General features: G+C 53.3%; 3 protein-coding genes across 3 annotated transcripts; all 3 read right to left on the minus strand.

Moving 5' to 3' along the window:
• Window positions 1-1,219: 1,219 nt before the first annotated feature.
• On the minus strand, window positions 1,220-9,663 carry LOC142989433 (mannosyl-oligosaccharide 1,2-alpha-mannosidase IB-like; the record flags this gene model as incomplete). The annotated part of the gene is made up of 5 exons (XM_076138955.1): window positions 9,582-9,663; window positions 7,705-8,225; window positions 5,336-5,597; window positions 3,706-3,802; window positions 1,220-1,342 (listed from the first exon to the last, which is right to left on the minus strand). Coding segments are annotated over exons 2-5 (796 nt in total), but the record flags the coding sequence as incomplete, so codon positions are not given.
• Window positions 9,664-13,322: 3,659 nt separating this feature from the next.
• On the minus strand, window positions 13,323-17,435 carry trim45 (tripartite motif containing 45). The gene is made up of 8 exons (XM_076138958.1): window positions 16,692-17,435; window positions 15,844-16,132; window positions 15,527-15,672; window positions 15,117-15,433; window positions 14,512-14,641; window positions 14,249-14,363; window positions 13,987-14,113; window positions 13,323-13,777 (listed from the first exon to the last, which is right to left on the minus strand). Exons 1-8 carry the CDS (start codon window positions 17,237-17,239, stop codon window positions 13,623-13,625), a joined length of 1,827 nt encoding a protein of 608 aa, XP_075995073.1. The 5' UTR covers window positions 17,240-17,435; the 3' UTR covers window positions 13,323-13,622.
• Window positions 17,436-17,768: 333 nt separating this feature from the next.
• vtcn1 (V-set domain containing T cell activation inhibitor 1) lies at window positions 17,769-21,726 on the minus strand. The gene is made up of 5 exons (XM_076138954.1): window positions 21,091-21,726; window positions 20,613-20,677; window positions 19,485-19,841; window positions 18,712-18,960; window positions 17,769-18,527 (listed from the first exon to the last, which is right to left on the minus strand). The coding sequence occupies exons 1-5, from the start codon at window positions 21,120-21,122 to the stop codon at window positions 18,403-18,405; spliced, it is 828 nt and encodes a 275-aa protein (XP_075995069.1). The 5' UTR covers window positions 21,123-21,726; the 3' UTR covers window positions 17,769-18,402.
• Between the last annotated feature and the right edge of the window lie 8 nt (window positions 21,727-21,734).

Genomic DNA, 21,734 nt, shown 5'->3' on the forward strand with positions numbered 1-21,734 from the left:
GATGAAGACGAGGGGGAGGAGCTGAAGGCCTTGGCTCGTTTATCCGTCAGTCAGTCCCACTTGTTAGCCGTTTACAGCTGTAGTTTAAGAGGCCGTAAAACAAGCGCCATCTTAAAATGGCTGCAGTGAACAAGGATGGAAGGAGGAGGAGGAGGAGGAGGAGGAGGTGGAGGAAGGCCAAACACAAGCACGCATCAACTCCTGTCCTGATGAGACGTCACTCTGGTCTCTCACCTCTGCCTCACCTTTTCTTTAGATCCCTGTTAGCGGTCACCAGGGCAACACTTACTCTCTCCTGCGCCGCTTCACACTAAAGGTGTGAGTGTGGTCAACCAATCACATGGTCCCTCACAAAACCAGGACATCTTCACAGAAATACAGTGTGTGTGTGTGTGTGTGTGTGTGTGTGTGTGTGTGTGTGTGTGTGTGTGTGTGTGTGTGTGTGTGTGTGTGTGTGCGTGTGTGCGCGCGCATACAGACTAAGCCCCTCCCCCTCTCTGCAGCCCCTCCTCTTCCCTCTCTCTCCCATAATGCATCATCAGTCTCCCAGCTGCTGCTCGTCTCCTTCATCTTCATCACAGACGTGTTGTTTACCTCTAATCCACCTTCATCTGTGTCTTACTCTCACACACATTCCCCTCTCCCCCACCTCCTCCTGCTGCTCTTTCAGCCCCTCATCCATCCTCTTCCTCATCCATCCTCTTCCTCTCCCAAGCCTGTGCCTCGTCGCTCTGTGATTTATTTTCACTCTCCATCTTTCTCTCCCTCTCTGTCCTCACCTTTCATCTCTCAAGGTCTAACATCTCTGCTGCTCTCTATCCTTCAATCCTTCTCCCTCTTCTCTCCCTCCCTCACCCCCCCTCTCCTCCCTTCTTCCTGCATGCTTAGGAGAGAGAGAGAGAGAGAGAGAGAGAGAGAGAGAGAGAGAGAGAGAGAGCTGAAAGCGTGTGAGGGAAGAACAATAACAGAAGAATTATGGAGGGAGGGAGGGAGGGAGGGGAGAGATGGAGGAGATCTGAGGGGTGATGGTGAGGAAGGTGAAGATCCCTGAGCTCCATCCTGATCCACACACACACACAGACACACACTCCTCCAATCAGGTTAGTGTGTGTGTGTGTGTGAATTGTCTTATCATCATTCATTGTCAGTGGATTGAACAAACAGACAGACAGACAGACAGACAGACAGACAGACAGACAGACAGACGGACAGGAAGTACCCACCACGCCAAAGTCCAGGTTCTGCTCGATCCACTCCTGTCCCTCCTTGAACTCCTCGTGCAGCCCCATGATGTACAGAGAGTCTAAGGCGTCCACGATGGTGGCACCCAGCTGGGAGTTACCTGAGGACACAGAGAGAAGATCAACCAGGTGAGAGGCTCCTCTGCAGCTCCATGGAGACGCAGACAGACAGACAGACAGACAGGCTGCAGTCTTATCCTCCTCTTCACAGGCAGGAGCCTCTAGATCCCTGAGGCAGGCAGAGAGACAGACGCCCCCTGGCCCCAGGCCCCATCAGGACAGATCCGCCCCCCCCTTTCTGTCACGTCAGGTAGTGACATGACGTGGAGGCGAAGAAGAAGAAGAGGAAGCAGAAGCAGAAGAGGAAGCAGCAGCTCTGTGGAGTAGAGGAACATTCCTGATCTGCTCCTCTCCAGTGAGGCTCAGACTCCATGCGTTTCTTTCCTTCACACTCTCACAGACTGAAGTGTCCTTCTTCCTCATGTTCCCTCTCCTCTAAGCTTCACCCTGCTGCTTCATCTCCTCTCCTCCTCCTCCTCAGTCCCTCCATCTGACGCCCCTGCAGCCTTTCACAGAGAGAAAGAGAAGTCTACAGCAACCACACACACACACACACACACACACACACACACACACACACACACACACACACACACACACACACACACACACACACACACACACACACACACACACACACACACACACACACACACACACACACACACACACACACACACACACACACACACACACACACACACACACACACACACACACACACACACGGCAGGAGAATATGATGTCATCATTCAGGCTCTGCTCCATCAGTTTTGTAATTTGTCAGCAGTAAGAGGGTTAGAGAAGATGGAGTGAGTGAGTGTGTGTGTGTGTGTGTGTGTGTGTGTGTGTGTGTGTGTGTGTGTGTGTGTGTGTGTGTGTGTGTGTGTGTGTGTGTGTGTGTGTGTGTGTGTGTGTGTGTGTGTGTGTGTGGAGGACTGGGTTGTTGTAGTTGATGTAGACTTCTCCCCCCCTCTCTGTCTCTCATCTTTACCATCTTCCTTATCGCTATGACAACCCCATCTCCCTCCCACTCCCTTCCTCTTCCTCTTCCCTCTCATCACCTCAGCCTGTTTGGGCCCAGAGCCATGAGCCCAGCCCAGCAGACTCCCCGGGCCTCATTACCGCCCCGTCTGCTGCCAGAGTCCAACATCTGCAGCATTTCACCAGTTAGCCTTGGCCTCCAGCTTAGCACCGGAGCCAGACCCCACACCGGCCCCCTACCTGAGGCCAGGGGGGCCCAGGAGGTCCACTCCCCTGATTGAGACAGGGAAAAGGGAACACGGCGTCCTCTGAACCCAATCTGAGCCTGGTGATTGTTACCACGGGGACGGCTTTACCTGTAGAGCCTTACCAGAGGGTCAACAGAGGGACCAGAGGGTCAACAGAGCAGCCCACTGCTCCACCTGGTGACGTTGTTTAGAAATCGCGTCGTCGCATTCCTCGTATCCCGGTCGGTATCCAGGGCAACAAAGCCTGGAACCAGCTAACCTGTCACAAACCTGTGTGATGGTTTTGAAACTGGGCCTGACAGAATTGGGTTAAAATTGAGGCTAATCCCAAATGTGATCTTCCAGCTCTCTGAAGACTCTGATGGATCAGAGAGTCTGGGACCTTGTGTGTGTGTGTGTGTGTGTGTGTGTGTGTGTGTGTGTGTGTGTGTGTGTGTGTGTGTGTAACCTGAGCCCCTCCCCTGAGGGTTTGTGAGTGAAGAGTGTTTAAAGCTCAGTGTGTCCAGAACAAACCGCCCCGGGCCCTGGAGCCGTCTCTCCCACCGACCCATCAGTGCTGACTGACGCTTCCCACACTGTTACCACGGCTACTGTTACACCGCCCAGCACCGCCCAGACACAACATGGACCTGAGAGACCGGTCCATGGTCCCATCCAGTGGACCCCCTGGGGAGGGGGGGGGGGAGAGACAGGTTCTCACCTCTGTCCTCTTCTTCTCTGCTCATTCTACCAGTCAGCATCGCATGTAATACTTCCTTTTAGGAGACTTGTACTCATGAATCTGGGTCAGAACGTCTCCAGGTTACGGACCAAAACAAAAGTCGACTGAACCTGTAGCTGAGCTGCAGTGAGGCCGGAGTCAGGCTCAGCTCTGCTCCCTCTCCAGCAGGGGGCCGTGGGGGGCCGTGGGCCCTCTTGTTACCGCTCTGGCTCCCCACCTTTGTCTCTCTCAGGCTCCTCTGGCTGCTCTGGAGCTTAGACAGGCTAACTGTTTACAAGCTGCTCTATGATGTCACAGCTTCGACGCCGACCCGTCTGACAGGTCAAAGGTCAGGAGGCTGAATGAGTCAGAGCTCCTCTCTGAGCTGAGAGGCAGGAGACTCTGTGTGGATGCATGAGTGTGTGTGTGTGTGTGACTTCCTGTCGGAGGAAGAAGCTTTTGTTGGACTCACCAAAGATATTAGTGGAATGTCCTTTCTTGGCGAGGGGCTTCAGCTCGTTGTGTCCCCAGCCGTACTGCCTGTAGCTGTCCCAGGCGTGCTTCATCATCTGGAACACACACACACACACACAGGACACAGCTTAGGAGGTGACACACACACACACACACACACACACACACACACACACACACACACACACACACACACACACACACACACACACACACACACACACACACACACACACACACACACACACACACACACACACACACACACACACACACACACACACACACACACACACACACACACACACACACACACACACACACACACACACACACACACACACACACACACACACACACACACCTCCTCTCACTAACCAAGACAGGAGAGAGGAGGGCCGGATTCATATGACCTTTGAATGAGAGCTGTGAGAGACCAGGAGGAGGAGGAGGAGGAGGAGGAGGAGGAAGAGGAAGAGGGGGAGATAAAACAGAGGCAGAGACATGGAGGCAGATAGAGAGGAGAGGAGCTGTGGGGCAAACACAGCTGGGGAGGAGAGAGTCTTTACAATCCACTCCTCCTCCTCCTCCTCCTCCTCCTCCTCCTCCTCCTCCTCCTCCTGGGTAGAAGCTCCCACAGCCCGTACGTGTGGGTAGGAGGGGCGAGGAGAAGCCGGGGTTAGGATGAAGATCAGTGGATGAACATCCTGGTCTGGATCACAGTCTTCATGTGATGTCAGCTTGTCACAGTGTGGAGCAGACTGATGGTGGACATGAAGGCGTCCTGATGTTCTCACAGATGTTTCTCTCTGGACTCCCCCTCTGTCCCCTCTGTCCCCTCTGTCCCCTCCGTTCCATCTGTCCCCTCTGTCCCCTCCGTCCCCTCTGTCCCCTCCGTCCCCTCTGTCCCCTCTGTCCCCTCTGTCCCGTGTCCAGCAGAGGACAGCTGCCTGGGGACAGAAACCCTACACGTCCAGCTGCTGCCTCAGGCTGGTGTGTGTGTGTGTGTGTGTGTGTGTGTGTGTGTGTGTGTGTGTGTGTGTGTGTGTGTGTGTGTGTGTGTGTGTGTGTGTGTGTGTGTGTGTGTGTGTGTGTGTGTGTGTGTGTGTGTGTGTGTGTGGCGTTCCTCTGAATGGCAATCATGTGGAAACAAAAGGGGCATTTAGAGACAAAGGTGGGCGGAGAGAAGGAGGCGGAGCTGTGAGTGCTGCTTACAGACGCCACAGCAGGTTATTATGCAGAGGAATGTAAGAGGGAGAGGGAGAAAGAGGAGAAGAAGAAGAAGAAGAAGAAGAAGAAGAAGAGGAGGAGGAGGAGGAGGCGGGCTGAGGCACCATCTGTATTCTGCCCGGCCCCTCTTCCTGTCTGGACTCATCCTGCCTTCACTAAGAAGCTGGAGCCAAACACATTCAGACGTGCAGGCCTGCGGCGGCGGGGCTTCCATCACGCCGCCGTCCAGCTGGAGACGGGCGGCACAGCTGCAGTCACATGGTCACGCATGAAACTGCACACACACGTACAGGTCACACACACACACACACCAGTGAAGCGTTTCAGACAGACTGAGATGGGGAGGAAGCAGGAAGTGGACAGACACACACTCAGGCCTCTCTCTCTCTCCGTCCTACCTCACGGATCTTGTCGCGTTTCTCCTTGACGTCGGTCTCGGTGGGCTCTCCGTCGTTGGCGCCCACCACCTTGGGCATGGGGACGGGGGGGAGGGGCTTGGGTCCCGGGTCCTTCTTCTTCAGCTCCTCCGCCACTTTGTTCTTCTCCGTCTGGATCTCGGCCTGCAGCTCCTCACGGGACTTCCTCAGCTTCTCCTTGGCCTCCTGCAGCGCCCGCTCATGGTCCGCACGGATCTTATCCCTCAGGCTCTCCTCCTCCTCCCTGCAGGGGGCGGGAGAGGAGCGCAGGTTAAAGAGGAGGACAGAGAGAGACGCACTGAAGCTGACGTCACGACAACAACAACATCACTGGGACTGTGTGTGTGTGACTGTGTGTGACTGTGTGTGTGTGACTGTGTGTGTGACTGTGTGTGTGTGTGTGTGTGTGTGTGTGTCAGTGACCTTCCATGTGATGAACCCAGGAGAGGTGGGAGGAAGCAGAGGCTCGCTGTGAAGCCTGTGGACGCAGCTGTTCACCTCCACAGAGACAAACAGCTGTGTGTGTGTGTGTGTGTGTGTGCAGAATGAGGACAAACGTGACTTTTTCTCCTGCCTGTTACGTTCAGCAGCAACATTATGGTTCATTACTTTCATGTTAGGAGTTAAAACCTTAAACACACACAGAGGAGATGAGTCAGCAACACACACACACACACACACACACACACACACACACACACACACACACACACACACACACACACACACACACACACACACACACACACACACACACACACACACACACACACACACACACACACACACACACACACACACACACACACACACGCGTCTAAAGTTACACAACATCGCCCTGGAAACAAGCTGATCCATATTCCTGTCACGGCTCCATGTGGTGGACTCACTGATGGAGGAACATGAAGATGAAGATCAGCCAGCGTCTGTGTGAGAGGATCTGTGCAGCTGCTGCTGCTCCTCTAGCCGTGTGTGTGTGTGTGTGTGTGTGTGTGTGTAGAGTCTCTCTGCACGTCATGTGAGTGAGCAGGCACTCAGCCGTGTGACGTTCCCGTGCGATGCCGAGGCCTCTGTGTGTTTGGGACGGAGAGAGGAAGGAGCGTCGGCCGCACCGTCAGACTCTGCTCAGCACGTACGTACCGACAGCACAAAGGTCTGGACGTTGTCGTGGAAACAAAACCGTTGTCGCGTACAACACCAGCTCTGCTCCCTGCCAGTGCTCCCCCCCTTCTTTGTCTGCTGTCACTCCCTCCTCTTCCTCGCGTTGCCAGATTCCCTTTCAGTCTCATAAAATGTCAAACATGCAATTAGGAGCAACTAAGGCACGCAGGCTGAGACCCCAGGTGAGAAGCCCCGCCCCCAGGTGAGCGGCCCCGCCCCACGACTGGAACCTTCACGTCTACCCTTCAGTCAACACTTCCACTTCCTGTGTCGGTGGCGTCTCGTCCACAGCTCGCCGCCCGCCTGAGGCCTGCTGGGGGCCGCCATAGCACAAGGCTCCAGGGATACAGGCAGTAACCATGGTAACAAATGGGGCCACACACACACACAGATATGAGAGACTGTGAGTCACTTAATTATTCAATTTTGGAGGCGAGGAGAGGAATGCTGGGCCTCACACTCTCTTCATGTTCTCAGCCTGATGATGGAAACCACACACACACACACACACACACACACACACACACCTCAGCTCCTGAACTGCACCGACCTGCTGCTCTGTTTGAGGAGGAGGAAGAGGAGGAAGAGGAGCAGAACCTGCAGAGGACAGAGGAAACACTCCACTCTGGCCGGTGTGAAAAGCTTTTAACACTTTCATCACACTGGAGTCCTCCTACACCAGCATGCAGAGCTGGACTCAACCAGTCTGTGTGTGTGTGTGTGTGTGTGTGTGTGTGTGTGTGTGTGTGTGTGTGTGTGTGTGTGTGTGTGGGTGTGTGTGGGTGTGTGTTTGAGTGAGAGACACTGATCTAAGGCCCTGGTTGGTCCTGATCTAAGGCCCTGGTGGAGATGGTTGGTCCTGATCTAAGGCCCTGGTGGAGATGGTTGGTCCTGATCTAAGGGTCCTGATCTAAGGCCCTGGTGGAGATGGTTGGTCCTGATCTAAGGCCCTGGTGGAGATGGTTGGTCCTGATCTAAGGCCCTGGTGGAGATGGTTGGTCCTGATCTAAGGCCCTGGTGGAGATGGTTGGTCCTGATCTAAGGTCCCTGGTTGGTCCTGATCTAAGGCCCTGGTGGAGATGGTTGGTCCTGATCTAAGGCCCTGGTGGAGATGGTTGGTCCTGATCTAAGGCCCTGGTGGAGATGGTTGGTCCTGATCTAAGGCCCTGGTGGAGATGGTTGGTCCTTACCTGTGTCTGTGCTCATCATGTCCTCCTTGTCCATGTATGACCACCTGTCCAGCAGAATGCTTGCCCCCTTTAGGAGAGTCAATGTGGGGGATGAGCACGTCCTCCAAGCCCAAGTCGAAGCGCTTGTGCTTGGAATTGTCCGGGAGGAAGAAGAAGGCTCCAAAACACAACGTGATGAAGGCACTGAGGATGAGCAGGAGGATGAACTTCTCAGAGAGCCTGAGCGTGGCTCTGTGGTGAGGGAAGGAGGCGGTGCCCGGGGACAGAGTGGGGATCCTGCGCCCCGAGAGCGGCAGCAGAGCCGGCGTCGTCATGGTCGCAGAGCTGAAGGAAACCTGGGCAGGGGGGGGCGAGGGGGAGGGGGAGGGGCGGGGCTGAGTGGGTTCACAAGTACCACCAGCTCTGTTGTAGCAGCATCAACTCTACTATCTCATCCCTGCATCGGCCAATCAGGAGAGCGAGTCAAGCTGAGGTCCCTCTGTGAAGGAGCGATGAAGATGTGACGGTCAGTCATGATGAGTCTGGAAAAAGAGGGGGGGGGGGGGGGGGGGGGGCAGACAGGCAGAGAGTTAACATTAAGCAGAGACCAGTCTGACTGACAGCCGTTACCACGGACACCAGACACATGACAGTCTGCAATTGTCCATGTTTCAGACGCAACGTTCCATCTGGTGTCGGCTCCTTTCCTTGCTTCCTCTTCCTTCAGCCCTTCACCCTCATAAACAGTAAACTTCTCAGGAGCGTCACGGCGCTAAATAATGACACACATAAACCTGCAGCCTCACACGACCATAAACTACTGCTGCTCTGTGCAGGGCTGGAGTTTATACATTACCATGTAGGAAGTTAGTAAGTGTGTGTGTGTGTGCTTCTGCCACACACACATGGACGGAACGGATGGGACAGACGGGTGAGAGGGGACAGACGGGACAGAGCAGATCGGCCCAAAGCAACACAACACTGTCCTCTACTGTGACTGCAGAGAGACTGAACATCAACTGGACCTGACCCGACTTAGTTAGCTTGATGACATCACTGGTTCAGTTTTGGACCGTTCTCTGTGATTTAGTGTTAAATTAAAGACTCAGAGGAGAGTAGGCTGGTCAGGTTTGCCAGAAGTGAGGGGGAGAAAGACACTACAGGCTCTAACGTGCTCACACTGCGGTCACGTGACTGTCAGGGTCAGATTACCGTTATGTTTGGGTTTGGATCACATTTCAAAAGAACAAAGCCCTGACAGGTAGGAGGGAGTGGAAGGAGACACGCAGCAGTGCAGCACAGGGAGCAGCAGAGTCATGAAGCAGATGTGTCAACCATCACACAACACACACTCCACTACTCCGTTTGATGCACTGATCTAAACGACGCGTAACATGTCATCAACCATCTTCAGGCATCAGAGGCTGTGCGGTAACACGGAGGCGCCTGGCGTCTCTGAGGATCAGCGTGAGTCATGGAGGAGACATGATGGAGGCGCAGATAGGCGCTCATCACGTTCCTCCTCTGCTCCTCACCAACGGGACACGGGAGCCTAACGCGCCGCGCCGCTGTGCCGCATTCGAGCAGCGGAATAACTCGGGTAGATTTTTAAGCAGCAGCGGCTCGATTCCCCCGAGCCGAGGCGCGTTAAGACGTCAAGCGATCGCCCGGCTCGATTCCGTTAATGTCCCTAATAAACATGAACCGCTGGCCGCCATCGGAATTCCAGGCAGGTCGCGGGTCGCCCGCTAATGTTGACAACGGTGCCGCTTTATCCGCCCGTCCCGTTTCCTCTCCGGCGGCCTGGAGGCGCTGCGCTGCATACCAAGTTCATCCTGACACCGAGACGATTAGCCGACATGACGGTTAGCTACCGAGCCAGCGAGCGGCTAACTTACCCAGCTAGCGTCGGCTAGCAGAAAATTAGCGGCGGGGGATGAAGTGGAGGGCGAGGCTCCGGAGCGGCGGGGGCACGACGCGGCAGAGCCCGACTAAGAGCGCGCAGGGAGGCGGAAAGCGTTTGGGGTTTTCGCCTCCAGCCGCGGGCGTCGTTAGCTGCGTGGCTATGCTGCTAACGCTAGCTAGCTGTTGTCCCCCGGCAGAGGCGGGCTGAGCGGCGGCTTCATCACCTCGCTGTGCTCGGTGCGCTGCTCGGTGCGGTGCTCGGTGCTGTGCTCGGTCGATGGCCGCAGTCTGGATCCCCGCTCGGGTGCTGTGTCGGCTGTGCTCATGGCCGCGGGCCTTACATCGTTGGCTCTCCTCCCGCTGTGCCGGTTCACTTAACGAGCGGTACGCAGCCTCATAGCCTGACAGCGCGGCGAGGATGCGACGACTGGCCGGACCGCAGCGACGGACCGACGGACTGAAGGAGCCTCTGCTGCCGCTCACACACACATCCAGCCTGCCCGACTTAGGGACCGTCTGACAACTTCAGCTTTCAGACGCAGAATTTACATTTATTGACTAATATTCCACATTTTGTTCTTGTGTTGTAGTTTCATTCCAGGTCCTACAGTCATCATATCTAAATGTTAGTCATGTTAAAGACATAAAACATTTTGATTGTGGATTGATTGAGTTCAGTCAAACGCCTGCTTTTTTATTTTGACCCTAAGATATTTATTTTTATATAACAAACACATAACACAAGAAGGAAATGTGAAGTATTCGTTAGTAAATGTAAATGATGTGTCTGAAAGCTGAAGCTGCTATAATAATTATGATATTATTTTATTTATTTATTTTTGATGAGTCTGAAATATAAAAGAAAACCTGGACTGTCCACTGAGCTCAGCTGTACTGAGGGGCTGGAGGAGAGAAACTGTTCCTAACCAGAGAAAGTCCCTCCACACGCGTCTGAGCTGAGTCTGAGTGATGAGGCTTTCACCTGTTAAATCAACACACTGAGCAGGTGAACACTTAAGTGGTCAAAGGAGTAAATGTTGTAGTTTTTATTTCACAGGGGGGGCAGACATCTTAATATTGGTGTTATTATGTAAACAAACCCTACAGCTATAATGAATCCAAAGGGCCAGAGTGTGTGAAGTCTGCAGCACGGTGCCTCACCCACCTCACTGCCAGGATGCAGCGGGTACATCACACGCCAAACTGAATGGGCCAATCAGAGGCGCCCTCCTTCATCAAACGTGAGCCGTGCCACTGGGGGGGGGGGACGTGCTCTATCGTACGAGACCCCCGGCTTCCACTCAGAGCTTTCTCTCCTCCTTCCCCTCCACAATGTCTCCTCTGTCTCCTCTTTGAACAGAAAGACAGCGCTGAATATGGCACAGGTGTCACTTTGCTTTCAGGAGCGTTTCTTTTCCCTTTGCTCCGGCCAAGAACGCACTCTGGGCCAACAGCTCGCTCCTCTTCTCCTCAAGTGAAGGGTGTAATTTGTTAGAAACCTCAGCTATGACACTCTCAGCAAGCTCCACTCAGGCCAAGGACACCAAGCTGGAAGAGCTGCAAACACAGAGTCAAAGGACGCAGGTGAGGGATTCATTCATAGATAGATAGATAGATAGATAGATAGATAGATAGATACAAACAGTATAAACATACCACGTGATCTTTTCTCTTCCAGCTGATTTGTCTTCCTCAGAGGAGACACCAGGACGAGCGTGGGGACAGACGCTCAGCTGCGTCCATCAGTCGGGCCATGAGCTGCCACCGGCTCCAGCCTGACGTTCTGCACCGACAGCGCCGTTGCCAACCATTTGATTTACCTGACGCCCTTGAGTTGGCGGGCCGTGACGGTTGTCGTAACGGTTGCCGTGACGGTTGTAAAGTCCGGGCTTCACCTGGACGAGGCCTCGCCGTGCATCACCCTCTCGTGTGGGTGAGGAGGCTCAGAGGGTGATGCAAGGACACACCACCGAGCAGAAGGGCTGAGTCGGTGTGTGTGTGTGTGTGTGTGTGTGGGGGGGGGGGGGGTGGGGGGGTTGATGGTGGTTGTCAGGGGGATGGATCGCTGGATTCATCCCACATTTCACACTCACAAAGACAAAGGACAGCGCACCGTCCATGACAACCACACAGATGAACAAACAGCAGTCAGAGAGGCCTCAGCCTGGAGGACAGGAGAGGCGTTACCATGGCGCCGACTGCAGGAGCCCACCCCCCAGGCCCTTATATGGCCTCCAAACTGCAACCTACATCACGGTTAGGACTGAATGTGAGGCTCAACCTGCATGTGGATTTAGTCTGAGTCCTTTGTTTCTATCTGAAGCTGTAATCTGCACTGGACCTCTGACTTGTAAACCTTCTTCTTCTGCCTTAAGAGAGGCGTTGCTCCATAGAAACACACTTTATTAGGTCCAGCCTCCACGTTCATTGTTTTACAAACTCCACTCGTCTCCAGTGGGAAAGGCTGAGGCTCCACTTAGAGTCCAGAGAGCCCAGAGAGCCCATTAGAGTCCAGACTGAGGCCCAACATCCACGTCTGTAATCAGGTTACACAGTATTCAGACCACATAATCAGGCAGGCAGGCAAACACACACACAGTCACCTTCCCTTGTGATTCCCTCTGTGCCTCCTCTCCTCTCCATTAACTTTCAGGGAGGATCACATAAAAGCGAACACCTACGTTAACATCTCTGAACCTGGACCGGCTCCTCCTCACATCGTGGGTTTGCATCCTGGCATTTGTGTCTCCTACACTTGCATGACATAAAAGAAAACAATCACCAACATAAAAGGCAGTAAAGGTGAAGAGAAGAGAGGAGAGATCTGTGGCTCTGGCCTGAGACAATATTGCATTATGGGAGCTCTGGCTCTGGGGCTCACGGGCCACATTACTCCAGAGCTCAATGGCGGGTGGAGGAGGAACCTGATAATAATCAATAATCTGTGATACCTTTGTTTGTTGTGTGTTCAGTGTGGAGAAGCTGTGCTGTAGCTCTCCAGCCTGGGTGGAAGGAAACTCCCAGCATGCATTGGGGCAACACTGATGAACACTGATGTATAAGTCTTGAGTTTGAGTAACACAGAGCTCTGATGAGAGATCTGGTTGTGTGACTTCATGGTCTTCTGATAAACTGGAGTGTTCACTGCAGATACAAACCTGACTTCACTCAGCTCTGTGCAGTCACATTCATTTCCTGCTTGAAACAGAACCGCCGCTGACGTCAGGTTTGGTAGATTTAAGGAAAGGCGTCTCTGTTCATCAGACATTCGTGTGGAATGAGTCCATCTCAACTCTTATGCTTTGATCTGTAAAATCTGTAAACTGTGTAAATATACTTCACTAAAAAAAATGTAAGAAAAATCACTGATAATAAATTCTAAAAAATAGAAAAAGAAACATTGCCAAGAAAAATTGAAAAAGACATTGAAAAAATGATTGAATTTACTAATTAGGGTAAAAGAAAGAAAAAAAATGGAATGTTGAAAAGTCGGAACAGTGCAAACACTTGTGAGGTAGATGAGACGAAAAAAAAAACATGAAAAAGTCAAATGAGCTGATTTAGACTCCAGAGGTTTGGATGTGAAGGAGCCTCACTGCTCTCTGTCGCTACCTGGTGGAGTGGCGAGGGACAGACAGGCTCACAGCCAAGGATGCTCAGGTGTGTGTGTGTGTGTGTGTGTGTGTGTGCGCGTGTGCGTGTGTGTGTGTGTCAGCAGCAGCTTCACAGGACAACATAAGGACTCAGTTGTATTTCTGTATTTATATGTGTAATTCACACTCAGCTGCACAGTTGTGATGTCGTCGGCTCATTTGTGTTTATTTTATAAATCATAACAGGCACTTGTGTTGCAGTGAAAAGTGGCTACGAGGGATAAAACACACTTGGTGATACGTAGATGTGTTACCATAGAAACAGAGATGAAAAAAGGGTTAAAGGGTTAAAAAGGTTCATCACAGTTCAGATCTGGGAGCACAGAAGAAGAAGACGACAGGCAGCTGCACGGAGCTGTGACCTCATGGTTTGGCGTCCCGTCAGAGCTCCACGGTCCGCAGGTGAGCGCGAGGGGAAACTGCAGCCAGCACGCTCTGAGGCAAACACTCAGACTGCTCGACGGTGCTGCCGCAGCAAGACCAGTGCGGCTTCCCTGGGTGACCTTTGTGTCGGTGCCCGCAGCCTTTGAATCCCCCTGCAGGCGGAGAGGCGTCGGGTCAGAACCTTCACAGACACTCAGATCAGATCAGTCGCTTATAAACAAACCCGATCAGGCCACAAGAGGGCGCACAGGCAGCAGAATCACTGCTCCATCATTAAGAAAACACTTCAGCCCTCAGCTAGCCACTCCCATTACCCAGGATGCCCTTTGTTTCCTGGGTGACAGGTGTACTTCCTGTGTACCTGGCATGGTCCCGGCGCAGCCACAGCGAGCCTCTTTAGCGCCCCCGCTGGAACAGAAGGAGCAGCAGTGAAACGTCCCGCTGTGACGGCTGAGCTTCCTCTTCACCGTCAGGAGGAACGGTGACCCCTAGAGGCAGCGGGAGGAAATGGCGGTGACTCTCTGTGCGTGTGCGTGCGCGCGTGCGTGCGTGCGTGCGTGCGTGCGTGCGTGCGTGCGTGTGTGTGTGTGTGTGTGTGTGTGTGTGTGTGTGTGTGTGTGTACCTTGGCGTGTTGGGCTTTGACACACACCCACACAGAGTGAGGTCCCGGCTCCTGTGCGGTGTAGGAGACGCTGTAGGAGCCGTCGTTGTTGTCCTCCACCGTCGTCTCCACCGAGCTGAGGGAACAAGACTGAGATGTTACAGCGTCACTCTCTCCTCACAGCTGATGATAACCGGAACTACAGTAACCATGGTAACTCCAGCAGCTCCTCTGCTGCACAGCTCCCTTTGCTCCGGCTCTGACCCGACCTGTCGTCCACTCACCTGTCCTTCTTGTCCTTGTGTGCGATGCTGACCAGAACATTCTCCCCTCCCCCGCTCATCTGATCCCCCGCTGAGTCCCTGCACACCAGCGTGAACTGAGTCCTCTGACCCACGGTGGCCCTCTGGAGCCCTGCAGGGGCCGGAGAGACCCACAGGTCAGAGGTCAGATAGAGGGACTGAAAACACACACACACACACACACACACACACACACACACACACACACACACACACACACTCTCTGAGGGCAACATTACTAACTTTGACCTTTCAGAGGCGTGCTGCCACAGATCTCTGCAGCAGTGTGTGTGTGTGTGTGTGTGTGTGTGTGTGTGTGTGTCTCATTCCAGCACCTTCTTTACACACTGATCACAGGCTTTACACACCAGACAATGACAGAGTGTGTGTCTGTTTGTTCATGCCTTCCTCCATTCAGGCCTGGAGGCTGACTCGTGTGTGTGTGTGTGTGTGTGTGTGTGTGTGTGTGTGTGTGAGGTACTAACCCTAACCCACCACAGGAAACGCCTCCTGGAATGTCACCTGTGTGTGTGTGTGTGTGTGTGTGTGTGTGTGTGTGTGTGTGTGTGTGTGACACCCTTACACACCCTGGCCTTGGACGGTGGTCTTGTTGAGGTCCAGGGTCTTGGAGTGGATCCGGCCCACCACAGGGAACCCCTCCACCTCCCCCGCCTCCTCCCGGGGCAGGAAGGAGATGCTGCTGCCGTCGTGTCCGGCCACAGCGGCCGTCTGGAGGTCATAGTTCCTGTCTGCCAGGCTGCTCAGCCTCCTCAGCGTCACTCCTTTGGCACTCAGGATCTCGGCCTCTGAGCCGCAGGTCAGCAGTCTCTCGGCGAACTCCAGGCCTCCTCTCAGGTCCAGCAGGGCCTGCTGCAGCTGGGCCCTCTGCAGGTGGAGCTGGGTCCTGTGGGAGAGGAGGACACTCAATGCTCTTCTTCAGTTCCCTGCCCGACCCCCAGGACCCCCAGGACCCCCAGGACCCCTCTGTCTGTCATACCTGCGCTGGACCCTGAGCTCCTCCAGGTGGCGCAGCAGAGACAGGCAGTGAGCCTCCACAGCGCTGGCGTAGCTTCGTGCAAACGCTCGCACCTCATTGGCCGTCTCTTCTACTCTGGTCTGCAGGGCCTCCTGGGACCGGTCCACCTGCAGCACACAGGACAGACATCAGGACCACAGCCAGGCTGTCCAACCAGGGTGCTAGAGCACTGAGGGAGGGGAGGGGGGTGCTTCCTGTCTCTACCCAGCTGAGGTGCGTCTCCATGGGCCTGAAAGCAGCCCGGTTCCCCAGTAAAGGTCACAGGTCACCTGGTTTACCTTCTGCAGCGACTCCTCCAGCCGCTCCAGCCGAGGCCTCAGGCTCACTGTGATCAGCTCTCGGATGCGGTCACCATGGTGATTGATGACCTGGTGCGTGGGGCAGCAGCGGTGGTGGCGGTGCAGCGTGGCGGCGCACTCCTGACAGACGGGCAGGTCACATGGGGGGCAGAAGAGGCGGAGCTCCAGGCCGGGATGGAGCGAGCAGAGGACCGGACGGCAGAGGACGCCACGGGACTTCAGGTCCTCCAGACGCTGGACACTGTGAGACGACGTCCGCTTCTGACGCCTGGAGACGGGAGAGAGGGGAGAGAGGGGAGAGAGACAGGAGAGAGGGGAGAGAGACAGGGAGAGAGACAGGGAGAGAGACAGGGAGAGAGGGGAGAGAGACAGGAGAGAGGGGAGAGGGGAGAGAGACAGGGAGAGACAGGGAGAGAGACAGGGAGAGAGGGGAGAGAGACAGGAGAGAGGGGAGAGGGGAGAGAGACAGGGAGAGACAGGGAGAGAGGGGAGAGACAGGGACAAGTGATCACTCCTCATCTTCATCATGACTCTGTGCTATACTCAACCTGAAAACAGATTTCACTCCTAAAGAGCAAATACCAGAGGAGAGGAGAGGAGAGGAGGAGAGAGGAGAGGAGAGGAGAGGAGAGGAGAGAGGAGAGGAGAGGAGAGGAGAGGAGAGGAGAGGAGAGGAGAGGAGGAGAGTCCACCTGTGTGTCTGAAAGCAGACTGGAACCGAACAGAACCTCTCTTCGTGTTTTCCAGTAGAATAGAATACAACAGAACAAAGTTGACCTGCCAGTGAGCGTGACAGCAGAACAGAACAGAACCGAACCGAACCGAACCTGTGCGCCTGGCAGCAGAACCCGCACAGGTTGACCCCGCACACCTCGCAGCGGCTCTCGGCGCCTCCGTCCCCGCACAGGTCGCATCCCAGCGGCCCGTCCGTCACCAGGGTCTCCAGGAAGACCTCGTCCAGGGCCAGGTGATCCGTGCTGAGCCCGGCCGGTCCGGACGGGGGGAGGTCCACCTCGGAGTCACAGTCGGGACAGAGCACCGTGACGGTGACGGCGGGCGGCTCCTCCTGCTCCTCCTGCTCCTCCCGGGGCCCCGGAGCGGACACGGAGAAAGGCTCCAGCTGAGCGATGCAGTCCGAGCAGAAGGTGTGCAGGCACGGCAGGATCCGGGGCTCCCGGTACAGACGCTGACACACGCGACACACCGCCCGGGGGTTCACCGACCCGCCGCCCCGGTGTGGGACCGCCTCAGAGCCCCGGTGTTCCTCCGCCTCAGAGCCCCGGTGTTCCTCCGCCTCAGAGCCCCGGTGTTCCTCCGCCTCAGAGCCCCGGTGTTCCTCCGCCTCAGCGCCTCCGCTTCTCTCCGGCGGCGACATTTCAGCTTCGAAAGTTTGAAAGTTCAGCGCGGGGAGCAAACACAAACGCACCGAAGCCCCGCTTTAGTCTGAACTGTGCTGAAGAAGAAGAAGAATCAAGCTAACCTAACTTGAAGCTAAAGTTTGTTTGTTTTTCTTCACTCTCCTCGGGAAAACTAGGCTGCGTTCACTGCGCCCTGGGAAATATGACACCTCCGCCCTGGACCAATAGGAAACCTCTTAAAGTCTCTTTACTGCCAGTCTGGAACTCTGACTGCCCCCTCTACTGGCGGGATAGAGCAGCTCCCAGTTTACCCAGTGAGCAGCAAACAGAGCAGAGGGAAACACATGACGAGTCTACCTGTCTTACGCTCCCAGCTAAAGTAACTCACCTCAGCGTATCTGTGGTAACAACAATGTACCACAGCAAGTAAACGTCACATTTCACGTTACTTGTCTCAGACCCTCTCATGCTGTAATCTCACTGTTTACAGTTTTAACACATTGTTGTAATGAACTGATCAGTGATTTTGACAAACAGATTGTTTATAAGCTCATTAGTTTATTCATCATTTGTGTCTGGAAATTGTTGATTGAATTAGGAAGAATTGAAATCAGTGCCCTAGTTGTCATAAAAAAAACCCCAACGTGAGATGGAAAGAGTTCAGAATCAGGTTTACAAACAGTTACAAACATAAAACTAACAGAGAGAGGTTGATAGAAAATTCCTGAGTAGTGTAAAGATAATAATAGTAATAACACAATGTAAACAATGATCATCAAAACCTAAAGGAAACGTCTGCCTGCGTGACTTCAGCATCAGACAGTTGAGGAGACACGAGTCATTGATCTGTCACATCCAATCACCTGATCGGCTCGGTGACCTGGGACTTGCCTGTGTTGAAGTCACAAGTGTTGTTGAAGTTGTTGACATGACTCCAGGCTAACATACAATGTCTCACACTTGTCTCACACTAGCAGACTCAGCAGAAAGTGTGAGACATCTCTGAAGGTGTACACACACACACACACACACACACACACACACACACACACACACACACACACACACACACACACACACACACACACACACACACACACACACACACACACACACACACACGGGGAGATTCAATCAGAAACGTGAGCTTATCCTTCACATTAGCATATTTGTATTAGCATTATGCTGCCAGATGAGAGTAAGTGATGCAGAGGAGGCAGAGGATGAAGGTCAGCTGAGGTGAGGAGGCCAGCAGAGGCGGAGCAGCGTCGAAGTTCACGTACGTCCTCACAGAAACTCCCGACGCTGGAAAATATATTTCATATTCAAATGCTCAGAAAGTAATTGAGACTTTTTGGAGCAAAGTAACGACGATGTTTGGTGCTTAGTGTCTTATTGTTTAATATGATGAAGACTCTGGGACAGGAAGAGGACTTAGGGTTTAAAAGTGATGTAAACGAAGGATTGACAGATATGTTCATGTAAGTACCTTTTATGGTTGCCGTGGAGACAGATATCACCAAGTCGTTTGCAATGGTGCAGGTGAAGATTTGTTGGATAGCGGCCGGCGTCACCGAGCTGACGACCGCAAAGATCGCCCCGGAGGTGGAGACGTTCGTCTGTCCGCTGAGCTCCGCCCCCTCCAGGTCCTGCCACGTCACGTTGGGTTTGGGGAACCACCTGTCGGCCTCAGCGGTCAGGGTGTTGGCCCTGAAGGTGAACTGTGGAGCGACATAGGCTGAAGCAACAAAACACAGAATGAATGACAGGGAAATGCACTCAGAGGGCACAAACCTCCACCAAGGACGAACCATCGCAGACAAAACATGTAGGTCTGTGTGCGCTCGACTCCTGGGCTCTGGTCCATCAGTAACTTTCAGAGCAACAAGGCACCTGGGAAGGTTGAACACACACTGATCCAAACGGCTTTTGGTTTCTCAGACCACGTTCATCTAGTCTGGTTCTGATCCTTGGTTGGTTTTAATTTGTTCAAATATCAGATGTCTGGATGAGACCTGCCCACTGGACCCAAGACCAAAACAACAACGCCCCCTCCCCAGGTGACACAGGTCAGGTGGTGTAGGACCAAGGCGGGCAGAGGCGGAGGGATCAGCAGACGAGAAGACAAAGGTTAGATGTCGAGGACAAAGTGTCTCTGTCTTACGTCTTGGTATGTTTACTGAGCGGTTTATGCTCCTGCACCCCGAGGCCTCCGCACGCTCTCAGAGTAAACACTGGAACAGGAAAGACGGGTCGTCGTACCTGCCGTCCTCAGGTGGATCTTGACAGTCCCTCTTCCGATGGAGGAGGTGATGGTGCAGGTGTAAATCCCACTATCCGTCCTCCTCACGTTCCTCAGCAGCAGGGAGCCGTTCCCGCTGATGACAGAGTTGGGGAAGAGCTGAGTCCTCCCCTTGAACACTTTGTTCTGGTCGTGAAGTGCGGGTGCTCCGTCGTTGTAATGGTAGACCACCCCGGTCAGACCCTCCTTCACCCAGATGACCGTCACCTTGCTGAGCTGAGCTCCACTCTGAGAGGGGAGGAAGCAGCTGAGCAGGTGATCCTCGCCATAGTTCCCGATGGGCAATTTGTCGTTGCTCTCCACTTCCACTGGAGTTCCTGGTGAAGGAGGAGGAGACATGACATGCAGCATCCTGAAGGTTCAGAGTGAAGTCAAACTAAGTCACGCTCTCTGTTTCACCAGACCTCCTGGCTCTCCAGTCTGGAGGTCTAAACGCTGCCATCACATCAGCAGGAGTCCTCCAGTGGAGGTCATGATGGACCTCAGCTAACTCAGCTAACCAAACCAAAGCTACAGAGAGAAGCCCGCTTTGAATCTGAACCCCACTGGGACCTGATGAGGTTCTGTGGGTCCTTGTGACCTGTGACCCGTGACCTGTTCTGCCTTCATCAACTCACTCAGTTTCCTAGAGTTAGGTTTTAACTTAAAAAGCTTCACTGTAAACACGAGATACGACGACAAGCGAGCGACTGAACGATGTCACCGCTTTGACCCTGAACTCACTGACATACATCAATCAATCAATCAATCAATCATCACCATTGAGTTATTTTTGTCATAGCATGTTCAAGTATCAAATAGAAAATCAGGATCAATTCAAATATCCAATCAATAATGAAGTTTTCTATGAATTCATGGATTGAATATATTGAACAAGTAGAAAAAGGAGTTTGGGCATGAATGTCTTGATATTGGTCTTCTAATATGAATGAAAAGTGAAATAAAATGACTTCAGACTGCAGAGGGTTAAACACACACACACACACACACACACACACACACACACACACACACACACACACACACACACACACACACACACACACACTTTTCTACACAGTGATGAAAGCAGATCACGCTGCTCTTACCTGCGAGCGTCACGCCTAAGACGAGGATGATGAGGGCTGAGAAGATAACGATGAGTGTGATCATGCTGCACACACACACACACACACACACACACACAGGAAGAACACAAAATGAGGAAGATGTAGAGAAACACACACACACACAGTAGATGAAGGTGTGATTGATCTGCTTCATTTCCTCCTAGGAGTTGACCTTGTGACCTTCCCTGACCTTGATACTTCCTTCCTTCCTCTGTGAAGTGTTTACACTCATATTTATTTTTATCAAAATAAAATTGTAATGAACACAACTTTGAAGTGGAGTCAATCCAGACTGTGTAGTTGAACTCCAGACTGCTGTGACTCAGTGATTGATCTCTTCTCTGATGGCTTTAATGAAGTCACCAACAGAAAAAAGTCAAAGAGATGAAGACGACTTTTTGTTTCTACAGCCGAAGCAGAACAACACAGAGTTTATCAGGACTGATCTCAGACTCACGTCCAGAAGATGATCTCCCCCAAGGTTGCCATGGCTCCTGGCAGAAGGATCTCCAGGAGAACAAAGGTTGGATCCGGTTGCTTCTATCAGAGATCCATTCCCGCTCCAGTGACGTCCACGGAGCCTTCAGTGCTGCTTTCCTTTCACATCAGGCTCAGCCCCGTCTGTGCTGAGGCTCTTCCTGCTTCTCAGCACATAGACTCAGCCCACTGAGTCAACATTAGCTTGAGGGCGTGTGCTCCATCCATGTTGACATGCCACCACACCAGCTCCCGTATCTCCATCAGAGTGCTGACTCACTCTGGGCCCGGCCTCCATCCACTCAGGATCAGCTGATTAGGATCTGGTGCTTGTCCGCCTCCTGACCTGAGGCCGGTCTCCATGGACCCCTCACCCCCAAACAAACAGGCCGTCACCCTGAGCAACAGCACCATCACACACACACACACACACACACACACAGAAGTATGGATCGAGCTCAATGCCTCTACTTATTCTACACATTGTTGAGTTCAATCTAAACATATTCATTCCCATAGTTCCACTCCTTAATGACATCATGTCTCTGTAGCGTCTGAAACATTTGAGCCCCCAAAACACCAACATTGAGCACAACTGTCCATCATGTCTCACGCTCTCAGGGG

This window comes from Genypterus blacodes, unplaced genomic scaffold (genome assembly GCF_046128005.1).
Source record: "Genypterus blacodes isolate CSIRO-AG114 ecotype Tasmania unplaced genomic scaffold, CSIRO-AGI_Gbla_v1 ptg000421l_1, whole genome shotgun sequence".
NCBI classification, from domain to species: domain Eukaryota; kingdom Metazoa; phylum Chordata; class Actinopteri; order Ophidiiformes; family Ophidiidae; genus Genypterus; species Genypterus blacodes.